This window comes from Cydia fagiglandana, chromosome 14 (assembly GCF_963556715.1).
Source record: "Cydia fagiglandana chromosome 14, ilCydFagi1.1, whole genome shotgun sequence".
Lineage (NCBI taxonomy): Eukaryota > Metazoa > Arthropoda > Insecta > Lepidoptera > Tortricidae > Cydia > Cydia fagiglandana.
This window is the reverse complement of record NC_085945.1, coordinates 1,148,539-1,162,586: the sequence shown is the minus strand read 5'-3', so window position 1 is coordinate 1,162,586 and position 14,048 is coordinate 1,148,539. Positions and strand designations below refer to the sequence as shown.

The following is a 14,048-nucleotide window of genomic DNA, read 5'->3' as shown; positions in this document are numbered from 1 at the left end:
TTGTTCAAACTTGTTCGAGAGATCGGCTCACTTTATATTTCATCAACCTTATCTACGAACGAAAAGCACGCGTGAATGATAACTAAATGACATCATTTAGATATCAAAAATTCAAAGAGATTCTGAGGCGCAATATGGCCCCCAGGTAAAAAAAGGTTGGCGACCCCTGCTAACTATAAATGATACACCATTCATTTCAGCAGGTTAGGAAGAAATAAGAAGGCACAAAAACCCCAACTCCATATAGATCAAACAAACAAACCTCGACGTATACGGACGTAATATACGGTACGTAGGACCAGGAGAAAAGAAATAGTGAAGACGTAAAACGAAAAGATGATGAGACGAGATAAGAAAAAAAGGCCCGACCAAAAAAAACAAAATGGGATTAGAGCCTTTTGTTGTTCATCATTGAACTGGAACATATCACCAGGGTAATAGAAATGCAGGAGAGGAAATATGAAGAACTTTAGGGGCTCGACTTCAAAATGGCGTCCAAGAAAAATGTCAAACAAATAGACACAGTATAATCGAGGTAACGTAAGAATTGATTATGAATTTTATGAGAGTTATCTGTTGGAATCATCTTAATAAGATGCATTATTGAACCACACAAGACTAGGAGAAAATAACTAAGAAAGAGCTAAGACGCAAAAGGACAAACATTGTGAAAGAAATGTTTCCACCCACACACAAAAAAGGGTCGTAAGCAGGCAGACGAAAGACAGAAAAGGGAAGCGAATAGTTATTATTTAAATTTATGTTCAAAAGGGCACCCTACCAGGATATAAGGATACTCAAGGAGTAAAGTAAAAAAATATAAACGCTACAAAAAAGGTCATCCTTCGCAGTGCATATGACACAAACTTTCTTAAAAATCATGGACCTTGTCTACTAACAATAAGGCTTACGACAGTTAACAGTGAAGACGATGGTACTATTCTATCCGCAAATCAAACTCATGATTATGTAAAACTTCTTATTCACACTTGCTTGATCGTAACAAGAGTAAGAGAGATAGTTTGACCCCAATCCTAAGTTTCTGCGGCTGCTATAACTGTGGACGATGGAATTTGAACGTTTACATCATTGAAATAGAGATCATATTTAAACTTACCACATCTCGATAGATGACGGCTCGCAGTCGATTGACGTCCATATCTTGAAGTAGCCTTTCTGGGTCTTTGACAGGACTCGAAGTGTCCGCCAAGCTTGCCACCACGCTCTAGAATCATTCACAAATCATGAAGAAAACAAAATAATAAACATTTCAATTGAAAACTCTTGATTTCGGTTATTGTTATTAAGTTGGTGATTAACATGTAAGATTGGGTACCTATTTGAGGTGCTGTCTTTAGAAATATTAACAATTTGATTTTTTCCGTGATATTTTTTTCTATAAAGATTTTCTTTAAATTTGATCAAATAGTTACTGATTTTACAAGTGCTGTAAAGTCTAAAAAAAGAATCGTGCTGCCAAGATTCACAGCTGAATTAGATGGCGTTGTTTGTTATGGTATACTGTCAAACGTTGACGTGACTCAATTCTAAGCACGGTTTTTTTCTTAGAAATTCCAACTCTTGTAAAATTAATTAATATTTTTGTTCATACAAATTAATGAAATTGAGGCAAAAATGGGTCAAAACAGATGATGACATTACTGACGTCAACTCTAATGACAAATCAAAAAAATAATACAAAATAGATACGTCATGCTATGAAGAAGTCTAGATTGTGTCTTGAAACAATGATGTTTTTAATAAGCATAGATAGATGATAGGACAGAATCTTAGAATTACCATGCAAAGTGCAGCGTGTGTCGTGTCCAATGCAACAACAAAATGATGCACATATTCCACTTATCTGCATCGTACTTTTAAGCTTGTGCAAGGTGAAAAACATCCACATTGTACCTAAAAAGTGCTCGAAACCCCCGACGTTAAATTTACCCCAAAAAATCTATTAGTGAACCCAAATTTATGGGCTTGGCGTTACCCCCCACCGTTACCCGAAATTAGCCCGAAAGAAATCAATTAGTGAAACCAAATGTACCAGGCCGACATGAAACTGTAGGAGCTTAACGCTCCTTAACTATAGCCGCGTTCTGATTGGCTGTTGTAACAGGTAGTAACTAGTCGAACTACCCCTGTGAGAGTGAAAAGTCAGTGTATTACCTTGGGCGAAGAGTCGCCTTGCCGCGCGGCGCGGGCGGCCGCGTATCGCTGCCGCTCCTTGCACTCGAGGCAATTGCGCACCGCACACGTGCACACCTACGCACACACATACGTCTAGACGACGAGTCTAGTATCGCTAGTCTAACGCTATACGATCAACTAGAAGTGGTAGAAAAATGCCAAAATCAACAGCTACTAGAATGTAGGTACTAGTAATTGTGAGCTCCACAGACCTTGCAATAAATCGCATGCGATTTTCAACAATTGTAACAAATTAATTGATCGATCAAAAGCCGAAAATCGCGTGCATTTATCGGCTACATCTTTGGAGCCCATAAAACAATGAATAATTGAATATACTATTGGTAGTATTGGTTTCCCACAATTTGTCAGTAGAAAAAGGCAGCAAATATGAAAAATTAAGGCGTGTATTTCAAGCCTCCAAAGAGCCTAAAGTAATACTGACATTTCTCTCATTTTTCTAGTGACAAACTTAGTCCGCTAGCGCTAGACTGTAGTCGGGTTTTTTATGACATGTCGACTTGTGGAAATGAAGTACATAATAGTTATTATTTACTGTAGTTCAGAAAATGCAAAGAGTAAATTGAGGATTGTGAGTTTGGCATTCTAAGAAAGTTTCAAACGAAATCTAATAAAATAAACAGTTGAAGTATAGTGTACTACGATAACTTGCTCTATAATTCTATTAATATACTATTAACTCGACTATTTACAAGAGAAGTAAGTTCTGTCTAAACTATTACGTCATTCTTTCTTTAAGAGAGGGAAAATCTTAAATAAATACTTGTCAGCTGTGCCCTATAAAATTAAAATATGTCATTAAAAATTCAAAAATGTAATCTCAAAGTACTAGGGTTGCAGAGCTAACAAGGAGTTCTCACCAGTCTAAGGCACTGGCGGAGGATGCCGCCGCTGGACATATTCTTCTCCGCCTCTAGCTCGGCGAAGTTGAGAGCGCTGGCGAAGATGAGCACATCGGCCATGCTGACTAGTCGTTGTAGGAAGGTTACTGCCACTTCTACTGGCATGCCTTGGGTAGGCTCGATTACGTCCAGTTCATTCTGTTGAAGAAATGCGTGCGTAATATTCGAAGTTCATATTTAAATTTATAGGCTCTAAAAAAATTGCAACAGAAGTGTTCGGTTTGTCACAGTGAATTTATTTGACGGACTTGATAAGATCGGTGGAGAGTGTGTGTTAATTTATGTTTTGGTAAGGCGAATAAAAAGCCATATCACATCTAAATTACAAACTAAAGATAACAGGGGCCAATTAAGAGCCTTGTGGAACGCCACAAAAATCAAACATGAAACGTATGTAAAAATTGTAAAACTGCGATATCTATCACCCATCGTGGAGATACAAGGTAATCCAGAGCAAGAAACCACCATTTTATTCCAACCAATATAAATTTCTACAACAGTAAAAATGTTTTACTATATCAAATACTTTATAAGAATCCATGACTTTGATACGTATCTCGTATTATGTCAAATCCCTATTAATTAAATATATTCATGTAGTAATAAATCCTTTGTAATCTATAACTTACGTTGGGTGATGTGGCGGACGCTAGCAAAGGCAGCAGACCTCCACAGGCAATGATGAGGTTATCCGCCAACTGGCTGATCAGATGCACGGTGTTGACCACGAAGATGGCGTTCTCGCTGCTGTTCACGAAGTCGATCACTGATTTGGTTGAGTGGCTGCGCCAAACCTGGGAAAACCCATGTTACATCAGGCGTTTTAAAAGAAAATTGGTATTCCTTTTAAGGCAGGTCCACCTTAAGGCTCAAGACTTCCTTTCCTGTAGTTCTTCTACATACTCGTACAATAACCATGACATTCTTTACTTCACCTTATTCAGAGTCCTTGTGATACCATAACGAATGTGTAACTACTATCTAAAAATGTACCATAGAAGCAAAAAAGAAATGTGTTCATTCTTAAAAACTTAGTGTCTACAATAACAGTTACAATATCAATTTAAATTTGCAACTGTTGTGTCACCTTCAAAATACGGCTATGCAGTATTTTTACTTGTGTAACTAATCTCAGCGGCGTAATACAAACGACATTCGATCGTATGTGTTTCAGCGGTGCCGGTGTTTCTTAATTTATTTAATTACAGTAAATTAATTCGACCAGTCATTATTCAAATTCTGCAAGGACTTGAGGGGTTTGCATAGATACCAATGTAAATTATTGAGACTAAATTGAATTATATAATCCTCATACCTGTATATCAGTCTCTAAAGAGAACAGCACATCAGAAAGTAGCCGCTGGTGGATGTAGGACCAGCGGAATTCCGGTATGCGGAAGGGTGGTCGCGTCGGTCCTGGTGAGAACATCGGCCTGGAGCACTTGGATGGCCGCTTCGTTTCTAGAAACAACAGTAAGTCAAAAACTACATAACATTTGACCCTTGTTGAGTTTTTTCCTAGGTAGAATTATTACGACAATTGATCGTCAAGGAAACTCACTACTGTGGCTATTTTTTACGTTCCAAAGGATTTGTAATATCAAAACAGTCCGATAGTGACGATGTTCGTGAAACAGTATCCGGCTGACTAGATAGAATCTCCATTTATCAATATTTTCGGATGAATTTCACGGAGAATGCTACTTCCTAAATAATACTGTTACATTTAGTTAAAATCTCATCGTATTGGCATAATAACAAGATATTTACATAAATATTAGGTTCAGTAACTTACCAAAGTGATTAGAATCTACTTGAGTGCTCGTAGATGCACTTCGCGGCCTCTTCGGCGACGTTGACGTATTCGTTCCTTGCGAGGAAACACCCTCGCTCTTATTGCTATCCTGCTTCATCTCGTTATCACCCGGTAAGCTCACTCTTCTCTTGTCCCTTTCGTTCGTTTCACGATTTCTTTCCTCTTCATTTTCTTGTTCCTTCTTATTTACAAGGGAAATGTTTTCACTAATCGTCGATATCGGCGGGATTTCTGGAGTCTTATGCTCCTCTGGTTCGTTGGTTTCCATTCTTTGGCTTTCGTTTTTCGCATTTTCTTTTGTAACTTCGTCTACTTCTTCTGTTTCGATTCTTTCCACTGGTTCTTTTCGCGGTGAATCGACTAAAAATTCACCGTCTAAAGGCAGAACGTTTCCTTCGTGTGGATGGTCGGATGGTATCACTCTATGGTGGCTGTTATCTTCTTCATCTACTAGTTCACTCTGTTTCTGTTCACTCCTAGTTACAACAGAGGATAGTATGTCTGTGATAACTTCGTTAGCAATCATTTCAGCTGTTCGCTTCTCGTCGATAATTTCTTCGATTTCTTGTTCAAAATCTTCTCGGCCGTTAGGAGTATTGCCTTCAGAATGCAATCCGCCTGAAATGGCCCCAGAATCAGTGTCATCGTCAGCTTTTAACCTCACAGTTTCGAGCGCTATCGACAACACGTCGTTAACAATGGTAATCGCGATGTTCTTTGGATCATCGCTGTCCATATCATCAGGAATGATTGAGTCAGTCTTATCTTGTGTTTTCTTAGGACTAGTCGCTTCACTGGGAGTCAAGTACAATTCGGACGGATCTGATAGTTCAGATTCTCTCTCATTCGATAAATTTAAGGGATCAGCGACGCGTTCCGGACTCGCCGTTTCACTCGCTGATAAACTAGAAGGAATACCTTCGCTTTTATCCGTGTTATCATCTTTAAGTACATTTTCACCTACATCTCTCACTGGAATGTAATCTAAGCTCCCTTGTCTAGACAAAGGTTTGTCAGTTTTCTCTGAATCCGCTTCTATCGTTCCCAATCCAGACTCAGAGCTCTCTAAAAGAATATTTTCATTAATAATAGACTGCACTAGCTCATTCTCCGCGCCGGTCGCGCTGCGTCGTCCGTCTTCATCCACAGCATGCTCACTATCTGTACATTTAACACTATCACAACCGTCGACGCAGGGCACTTCGGTATTTTTAATAGGACTATGGGCTTTACACACTTCACTGTACACAGGTTCTGTAGTCCGCGCGTCGTCACTTGTTTCCTCTTTATTGGTACAACTACAGGCTTCGACCTCTCTTAGGGAGAGGCCTTTGCCAATTTCGGTCTGAGCGGCATGATGGCTTTTGTGTGTGGGTTCTGGTGGTGTGGGGTCGGGGCGGTCCCAGCCCGAGATGGTGGAGATCGGGCGCTGTTGCCGCTCCGCCGGGTCGGTGATGTTGTCAGCTCGCCGTTGCTCGTAGTGTTCATACATTTGAGCGAACTGGAGTTTGAACTCTTCGTAGGATACCTGGAAAAGATTATGGGAAGAATAAATACTCTAAATATATAATTACAAGTTATTAATATACCACAAAGTAAATATGCTAACTTATGTAAGTAGGTCATCGGGGTCACCTTTATGTGGCAGTAAGCCCTGATATTATGACTATGATGTGGAAATTTACCAAAGATTGATTTAAGATTTAATGTCCATTTCATTGTAAATATGTAATACATGACCTCGTTAATACCTACTTAAATTTAAAGTAGTTAATGAAGAAATAATATCCAGGAGTGAACGTAAACTGACATACATCCATCTAGGAATTTATACATCTAGAACACGTACATCCAATGTTAATTTTAATTTTTTTATTAAACTTATGCCCAAATTACTGCAGTAGGTAGCTATCAATCACCTGAATCACCTCTCTCTTCTCACAAACAAACATAAAAAAAGAAAACAATAAAATAACTAACCTTAGAATGCACAATAGCCAGCGTATCAACCCACACCCTCCACCCCCCGTACTCATGCTTGATCGCATGATGCAACAGCATCCTGAACAAACTATACACCATATCCGATATCTTCTGTTCCTCAGCGTTCTTCGGATGGATGTACGCTAACGCTATCAGCCATTCCTGCCAGACGGACATTTGGAGCACGGTTCGGCGGTTCTCTCTGTTGTTGCTGCAGAGCAAGGTCATGTCGGAGAGGAAGAGTTTTTTGACTTCGAGGAGCTGTTCCGTTTGTTTTGATTGACGGATGAGCGTGGCGACGACTTTTAGGATCACTGCGGAAGAAACGTAGACAATGGTGAAAACTTTATTGAAAGTTATTAAGAAAAATATAGATGCACCCTGAAATGTGTTGGTCATTGGCAATATAGTTTTAGCCTTACATACAAATTTATCCTGTAACAGCAAAGAGTTATTAATCGTAGAATAAGAAAAAAGTCTAAGAAAGAATCGTGTTTGAACCAAACTAAATGGTGCAGTGAGGTTGTAAAAAAAAGATTTTCAAATATCATTTTTTTACAACCAAAATTCGAATACATAATTTGCTGACCAACATGTTTCCCATAGAGGGCGTTGTACGCGTCTTTTGCAAAACCAAACCAGGATGGTTGACCCTATAGTTGACCAGGCGCCAGTAGTTGACCAGTAGATAGAAAAATGCATGCTAAAAATTTTCTTTCACACTCATATGGTCAACCATTGGCCCTAACTGGTCAACTACCGCTGCATACACCCTATGTACTAAGATTCTCGACCATTGGGGCTGCGGCTCTGGATGATTCATAGAAAGCTCTCTCATAGAGGGACTCGTCAGCAGCTCATAGAGGGCGTTGAACGTTAACAGCCCAGCCATAGATTATCTAGAACTAACCTAGAATTCTCTACTTACTAGGATTCTCCAGCCTAAAGTGCGGTTGCGGCTCCGGATGACTCGTGTACAGTATTTGCTGACCAACATGTTCCGTCAGCAGCTCATAGAGGGCGTTGTACGCGGGTAAGGCTAGCGCCTCACCGCCCGAGCCGCCGCCGGCGAGACGCGTGGCGAGGAGGGTGTAGAGGTTGTGTGGTGACATTACGTCGTATTTTCGCCTGGAAATGTGAAAGTATGAAATAATAATGATGAGTAAGTAATGAGAAGGGTTGCACTTCGCTATTCATTTTTGGAAGTTGTTAAAATACCTGATAATCAATAGCATACAATAATTGACTTTTAAGGGCAGTAAAATCATATCCAGGGTAGGGTAGTTCCGCAGACAATGTTTCATTTATTTAATTCGATTGGTGTGTTTAAAAAGTGTAGTAAATGAAATCCATTTGTAAAGTGTGCATGCAATTTGCACCTTATACATAGGTACTGCAGTTTTCATATTCCGCACCACTTTACGCGTCTCACTATTCTGCCATGTAACTAGGTAACTAATGATCGTCTGATAAATGACGGTGAAACTTAATTAAACCTTAAATTAAAAGTGCCAACTACTTTAGTCGAAGCCAAATTGTGCTCCGTCATCCCAGGCTACTACTTTATTGTTACTTACTTGTGTGTGCTTCTGCTCAAAAAGAACCCCAATAACTTTAGCGCCTGTAGCCTAATTAATTGACTCTCAGACGACAACAGCTTGAAGATTGTCCGCACTCCGCCCTGCAAGTTAGTTAACTTCACTATAGCACCGTCGGAAAACTATATTTGACAACTGAACATAAAATCTACTAGACAACGTTTATATGAACAGATTTTATTCATCAATTTAATCCATCTCAGCAACATGCTTTAAGAATTACCGTTAGAAATCGAATGACTAGAAAGGAATGTCAAATGGTTTAAGAGTTAATTGGATGACGTGACAATATTCGTCTACTATTGAATTTTATTATTTTTATGCCGTATCACAACTTGCTTCTCTATAAATTTATACTCAGGGCAGTACCTACGCTTCTAAGCAGCATAGTCAACCATTTGGAATTCTAAGGTTTCAAGTTCCTTGATGACCCAGAATTACCTATATATTATACGTACGGTAGTATTTATCGAGAGTTAATCAGTCAATTAATACGAAAATATATCAATCTAGAATTGTAAAGATTATTAATTATTATTAAACAACAACAAGTTATCAAACAACGAGGCGACCCGCAGCTAATAAAACAAAATGTCGTCTGTTAATTGTTTAATGTTACAAAAGCGTTTCGACAGAAAAAGTTAGAAAACACTTGTACTTTACCGAGTTCCTCACTCCCTATTTGTTGAAATTTTTGGACACAGTTATAAACAACTTGCAAACTTTATTATACCTACTCGTAGGTATTATTCGTTAATTGATTTAAATAGGCTTACCTCGGAATATAATTCAAATCACTTTTACAGAAATACTATCATCGTGTTTACTTGAAAGTCCGTAATATCAATAGAGTACCTACCAATTAATTACTGACCAGTTTAATAACCAAATACGTCTACCAAGTTAGTAATAATAACTATTTTTTTACTAACGGAAAAACTCATACAACATGAACACGTATCTCAACGCTAGCAAAGAATAAGTAATAGTACTGCCGATGCCGGACAGAAAAGAAACCTCCTACAAAACCGAAGTTCGACAGCGATTTAGGGACGAATCATGTTGTTTTATGTAGTACAAGTACTATCCCTTTCGGCTGTTTAGGGTTGTCAAAATGCAAGTCATTATCTTATCTGTGGTCGTACACACACGCAAAGGGACGGCAAGTTGTGCCAACCCTAATAATTGTTCGGAGCAATGGTGAGCCGAACTGAGCCGAGAATGCCCGAAAGGATCAGTTTCGTTTCGCCCCCCTGCAGACGAACTGAGCTACCGAAGCTACCCCGATCAAGACAAAGAATTCTATGACACTATTCTTACTTTTACGTTTCGTTCAGAAATTGGTGATAGTCTAATTTGAATAATTAGCGCCTTAGAAAGTTAAGCTACTTACTTTAGCGTCAAAAGCTGGTACCATGGAGCTTGGGTGTTCAGACATCAGCGAAATCAGCATTTGTAGAACATCGTGTAGATTTTCATCCTGAAAAGTATATCATCACAAATATAAATTGACTTACTCGTAACCTTTGGTTAAATTAAGTACTCCTCGTCATTATTTTCTGATTGCATTCTTAAGGCAGCCAGGCTTCACTTGGCACTACAATCCTTAAGAATTAATACTAGTTTTTGCCAAAATGGTTGCCATCCGAACTTAAAACCAAAAAGGAAAACTATTCCTATTTAGGATTACACCGCTTTCCTCGCAATGTTTCTTCACCAAAAGGCGAATAATATATAAATAACATTTCTTATAATATACCAAAGTCATAATAAACTCAAACAAGGTAAGACTTCGAATCCGCGAGAAAGCACATTCGATAGTCTACAAACGCTTTACACCTTTCACATATCATTATATGATACTTTACAAAATTAATTCTAAGGATACTCCGTGAAATAATAGAAGCTTTCCAGACTAAATGAAACCTTACCTCATGCATCGTTGTTAGGTAGTTCAGAATAGACTGAAGTTCATCCTCTTTCACACCATTTCCAATCATGATAAGTTGTTTCAGGAACAGAAGAATGTACGCGCGAATCGTGAGGATGTCTTTATGTGCCGGCCTGGGACCGTCTGAAAATTAGTAAAAATATGTTAAAAGTCTGAATTTTATTTAAAACTAGATAAGCATCACAAATTACTTTAACTTTTAATATAATTTTAGAACACTGAAAAGTAAAAGCCTTTTGACGAGACTTTGTACTTACGTAACATAAAATTAGTTACTCGTAACACATTAAAAGTACCTAAACTAAATAAAAACTTTTCGACTCTCAAAGGAATGAAGTTTGTACAAAATTTAAATAGAACATTTTCTAAATATTTACGTATCAATATTAGCATACACTTAACAACAAGGAACTTGCCTAATCCTTTAGGCGTGATGCCGCTTTTCGCTCTCGGATTAACGACCCAATAGTAGAACTTGAGCGTGTGTACGGTCTGCAGAACTGTGCTGACTCGCCGCACGCTGCCGTAGATGTGAGCGTCAGCAAGAAAGTCCGTTGCCAAGTAGCAGTACAGTCTAGCCTGGACTGCCGCTGGGGTATGCACCCATAATGCCGGGTTGAAGAGCACGTGGTCCAGCAACTGCCAAGTCAAGAAGGATTGGCAGAAAGACTGCGATTAGCATTGACTTTACACTGTCCGATGGTTGATAGCATTGCTCTCTTGCTTTGTCTAATAAGTTGTAAAGTACTAGGACTCAAGAGGGGCACGTATCAAGCTACGACAACAATCTCGGCACCAAGTATTTCGGATATGTTTTACATATTTCGTGATATGGCACGGTAGTTTGGGGAAAAAGCTAAGCCCCGGTGCAATCCGCTACACAGTGCGGTGGGTGAACCGGACCTTTAAACAGCCGTGCCAATAATATGTATACTTTTTTCAACTTTATCTCCATTGGATAAGATACAAAACAGTATACATATGGGGCATTTCATATGAAGCGGACAGGAAAAAAAAAGTGAGGTTCCCGAATTTGTTTATATTTGGTTTAGTTCTTCTTCTAGTAGGTATAAAACCGGACGCCAAATATTTTTTATATATGACGTTTATTTTAAAAATTATGAGCTTTTAAAAAATTACCGTAATTGAAAATCCGATTTTTTGAAACTCGAATATCGAATAATTAAAATATATAACTTATTATTAAACCAAGCGTTTTGTATAGAATTTTTAATGATCTTTTCAGCGAAGAAATCAATTTTGAAAAATATAAATTAAAAAATGGTTAAAACCGGAAGTAAACTTTTCAAAACCATTTTTCGAAAACTTTGACCAGTTTTTTTTTATTTTTTTTTATCTCAAAATATAGCCCTAAGTATGTACAAAATACACTAGAAGTTGCAGAGTGGGATCTCCATTGGTTAAGACAATAGGTCAATAAATGTACATACATGTCGCCCTGAGTGCGAGGTACCGTACTGGTATACATACATATAGCAGCTGTTTAGCTTATAAGAACATGTATTCAGTAAGACTGCTGGTAAATTCTAATCATAACATAATGAAATAAGAAAGTCAACAATTCTAACCAGTTTATTTCATAATTTTTATTATTTTACAATAAGAATCTATGCTAGAGGTCGTTCTTTTTACAAGAAGACCGTCAGTTTTCGGAATAAACGCATGAAACTTTTTTGTTCCTGGAATCGTGACTGCGGAATCAAACCTGGCCTGCAAAAATATCCTCTGACGTTGAATATCGTCTTTAGAGCAATAGTAGATTGCCGTTTGCTTCAAAGATGATTTTGCCCAGTCATACAATCGCATTGGTGAAATTATTGATCTTACTGGAGTCAGTTATGTAACGCTGCCATACATGACCCAAAAAATTTTTATTAAGCTATGAGCTTCATCACATCTGATATTTGAGTAATTCTAAGCATTTCTAGCGTGAAGTGGGGGGGAGGGTGGGGTACAAAGACGGCCGCCATCCGTCATCTTTAAAAAAAATCTACTCTGATCCTGGTGGGTACTAGGGCAAGTTTGGTATCATTTTCGTATAAACCAAAGACGTAGAATTCATTGCTGATATTTGTTTTTTCAATTTCATAGTAATTTTACAAGAAAAACGTAAAAAGGTGAAAAATTTGGTTGGAGATTTTTGCTACGCGGAGCCGAAACTACAAAAGATAGAAAGTTGAAATTTGCACACTAGATTACATTTATAAAGTGTACAAGAGATAAGAAGCGATTTTGAGAAATTCAACCCCTAAGGGGGTTAAAAAGGGGATGAAAGTTTGTATGGGGTTCAAGTTTTATTTTAAGCTAGGAATTTGAAACTTCGTAAAACGATATATTATTAAAATACAAGAAAACTAATTTCAGCGTTTTTGAAAATTCATCCCCTAAGGTGGTGAAAAAGGAGTTGAAAGTTTGTATGGATATCAAAAAAATTTTCGAACGCGGGACTTGAATCTTTGTATTTGGGGATATTATTAAAAGACAGGAAAAGTAATTTCAGCGTTTTGTAAAATTCATCCCCTAACAGGGTTAAAAAGGGGTTGAAAGTTTGAATCCATTACAAATCCGAGTAGACACACATTTCTTATTGGCTCCCAGGCTTGAAATGCTTAGAATTACTCAAGGAACATATGTGATGAAGCTCATAGCTTAATAAAAAAATTTTGGGTCAACTTTATAACTGCTTCCGCTATCTACTTGGAGGTAACTGCAAACTTGCACGCGTCGCCAAACGTTTCAGGTTCCCTCCGAGACTGTCGAGGCCCTTTACCGTGAGATGTTGCGTGAAAATGTGCCTCTGCATTCGTATTAAAATCATCCTTGTAATAAATAAGATTAACAAAGTTAAACCTATTTTTAAAATGTTGTGAAGCACCATCGGTTATATAACCGATGGTGCCTAAAAAGAAATAGTTGCATCTAAAATCATATACATATATATGTATATGATTTTAGATGCAACTATTTCTTTTTCTGAAAGGTGCTTGTATAGTAATGTTTGGTAAGCATAATAGATGGTTTACTAACGAATGGGCCAAAATCGTTTCCCAAAGTATCACATCCCAAACTATGTTTCCCAAATTATCATTTCCCAAAAAAATGTTTGGCAAAACAACTTATCGCAAATTTTCAGTTAGCAATAGTCTTTTTTGGCAAGTTATTGTTTAGCAAATAATTACTTGGACAAGTTTCATTTTACCAAATATTATTTAGTCAAATGTATCATTAAGCATAACTTACATGTCCCAAAATATTGCATGGCATACAATTTACATACCAATAAAGTGGAGGCTGCAGAATTTTATTTGTCTAGTATTTAACTGATCATTACATATACATAGTAAAATGTAACGTCAAAAAAAACATTCTTACTGCCAAAAATATGTAGTAAATGATCACTGAAATTAAAACTCCATTTTAATGTAAAATGACAACCAAATTTGTTACATCTTGCTATTCTATTAAAGCAAATTACACCAAAGTAATCATTATAACCCAAAAATAGTAAAAAAACACCAATATTTAAACCACATTTTAGTTTAAAATGTCAAGCAAATTTT

The 14,048-nt window shown here is 37.6% G+C and overlaps 1 protein-coding gene across 1 annotated transcript in view; it reads right to left on the bottom strand.

Moving 5' to 3' along the window:
* The window catches only part of LOC134670633 (neurobeachin), a 604,515-nt gene that overhangs the window by 252,744 nt on the left and 337,723 nt on the right, over window positions 1–14,048 (bottom strand). Inside the window, exons 14-25 of the mRNA XM_063528438.1 lie at window positions 10,884–11,106; window positions 10,448–10,590; window positions 9,910–9,996; window positions 8,496–8,599; window positions 7,847–8,046; window positions 6,916–7,232; window positions 4,915–6,463; window positions 4,435–4,580; window positions 3,749–3,913; window positions 3,078–3,257; window positions 2,176–2,271; window positions 1,118–1,225 (exon numbers count right to left, since the gene is read on the bottom strand). Of these exons, the coding sequence (XP_063384508.1) occupies window positions 1,118–1,225; window positions 2,176–2,271; window positions 3,078–3,257; window positions 3,749–3,913; window positions 4,435–4,580; window positions 4,915–6,463; window positions 6,916–7,232; window positions 7,847–8,046; window positions 8,496–8,599; window positions 9,910–9,996; window positions 10,448–10,590; window positions 10,884–11,106 (3,318 nt within the window). The remainder of the gene's footprint in view (window positions 1–1,117; window positions 1,226–2,175; window positions 2,272–3,077; window positions 3,258–3,748; window positions 3,914–4,434; window positions 4,581–4,914; window positions 6,464–6,915; window positions 7,233–7,846; window positions 8,047–8,495; window positions 8,600–9,909; window positions 9,997–10,447; window positions 10,591–10,883; window positions 11,107–14,048) is intronic.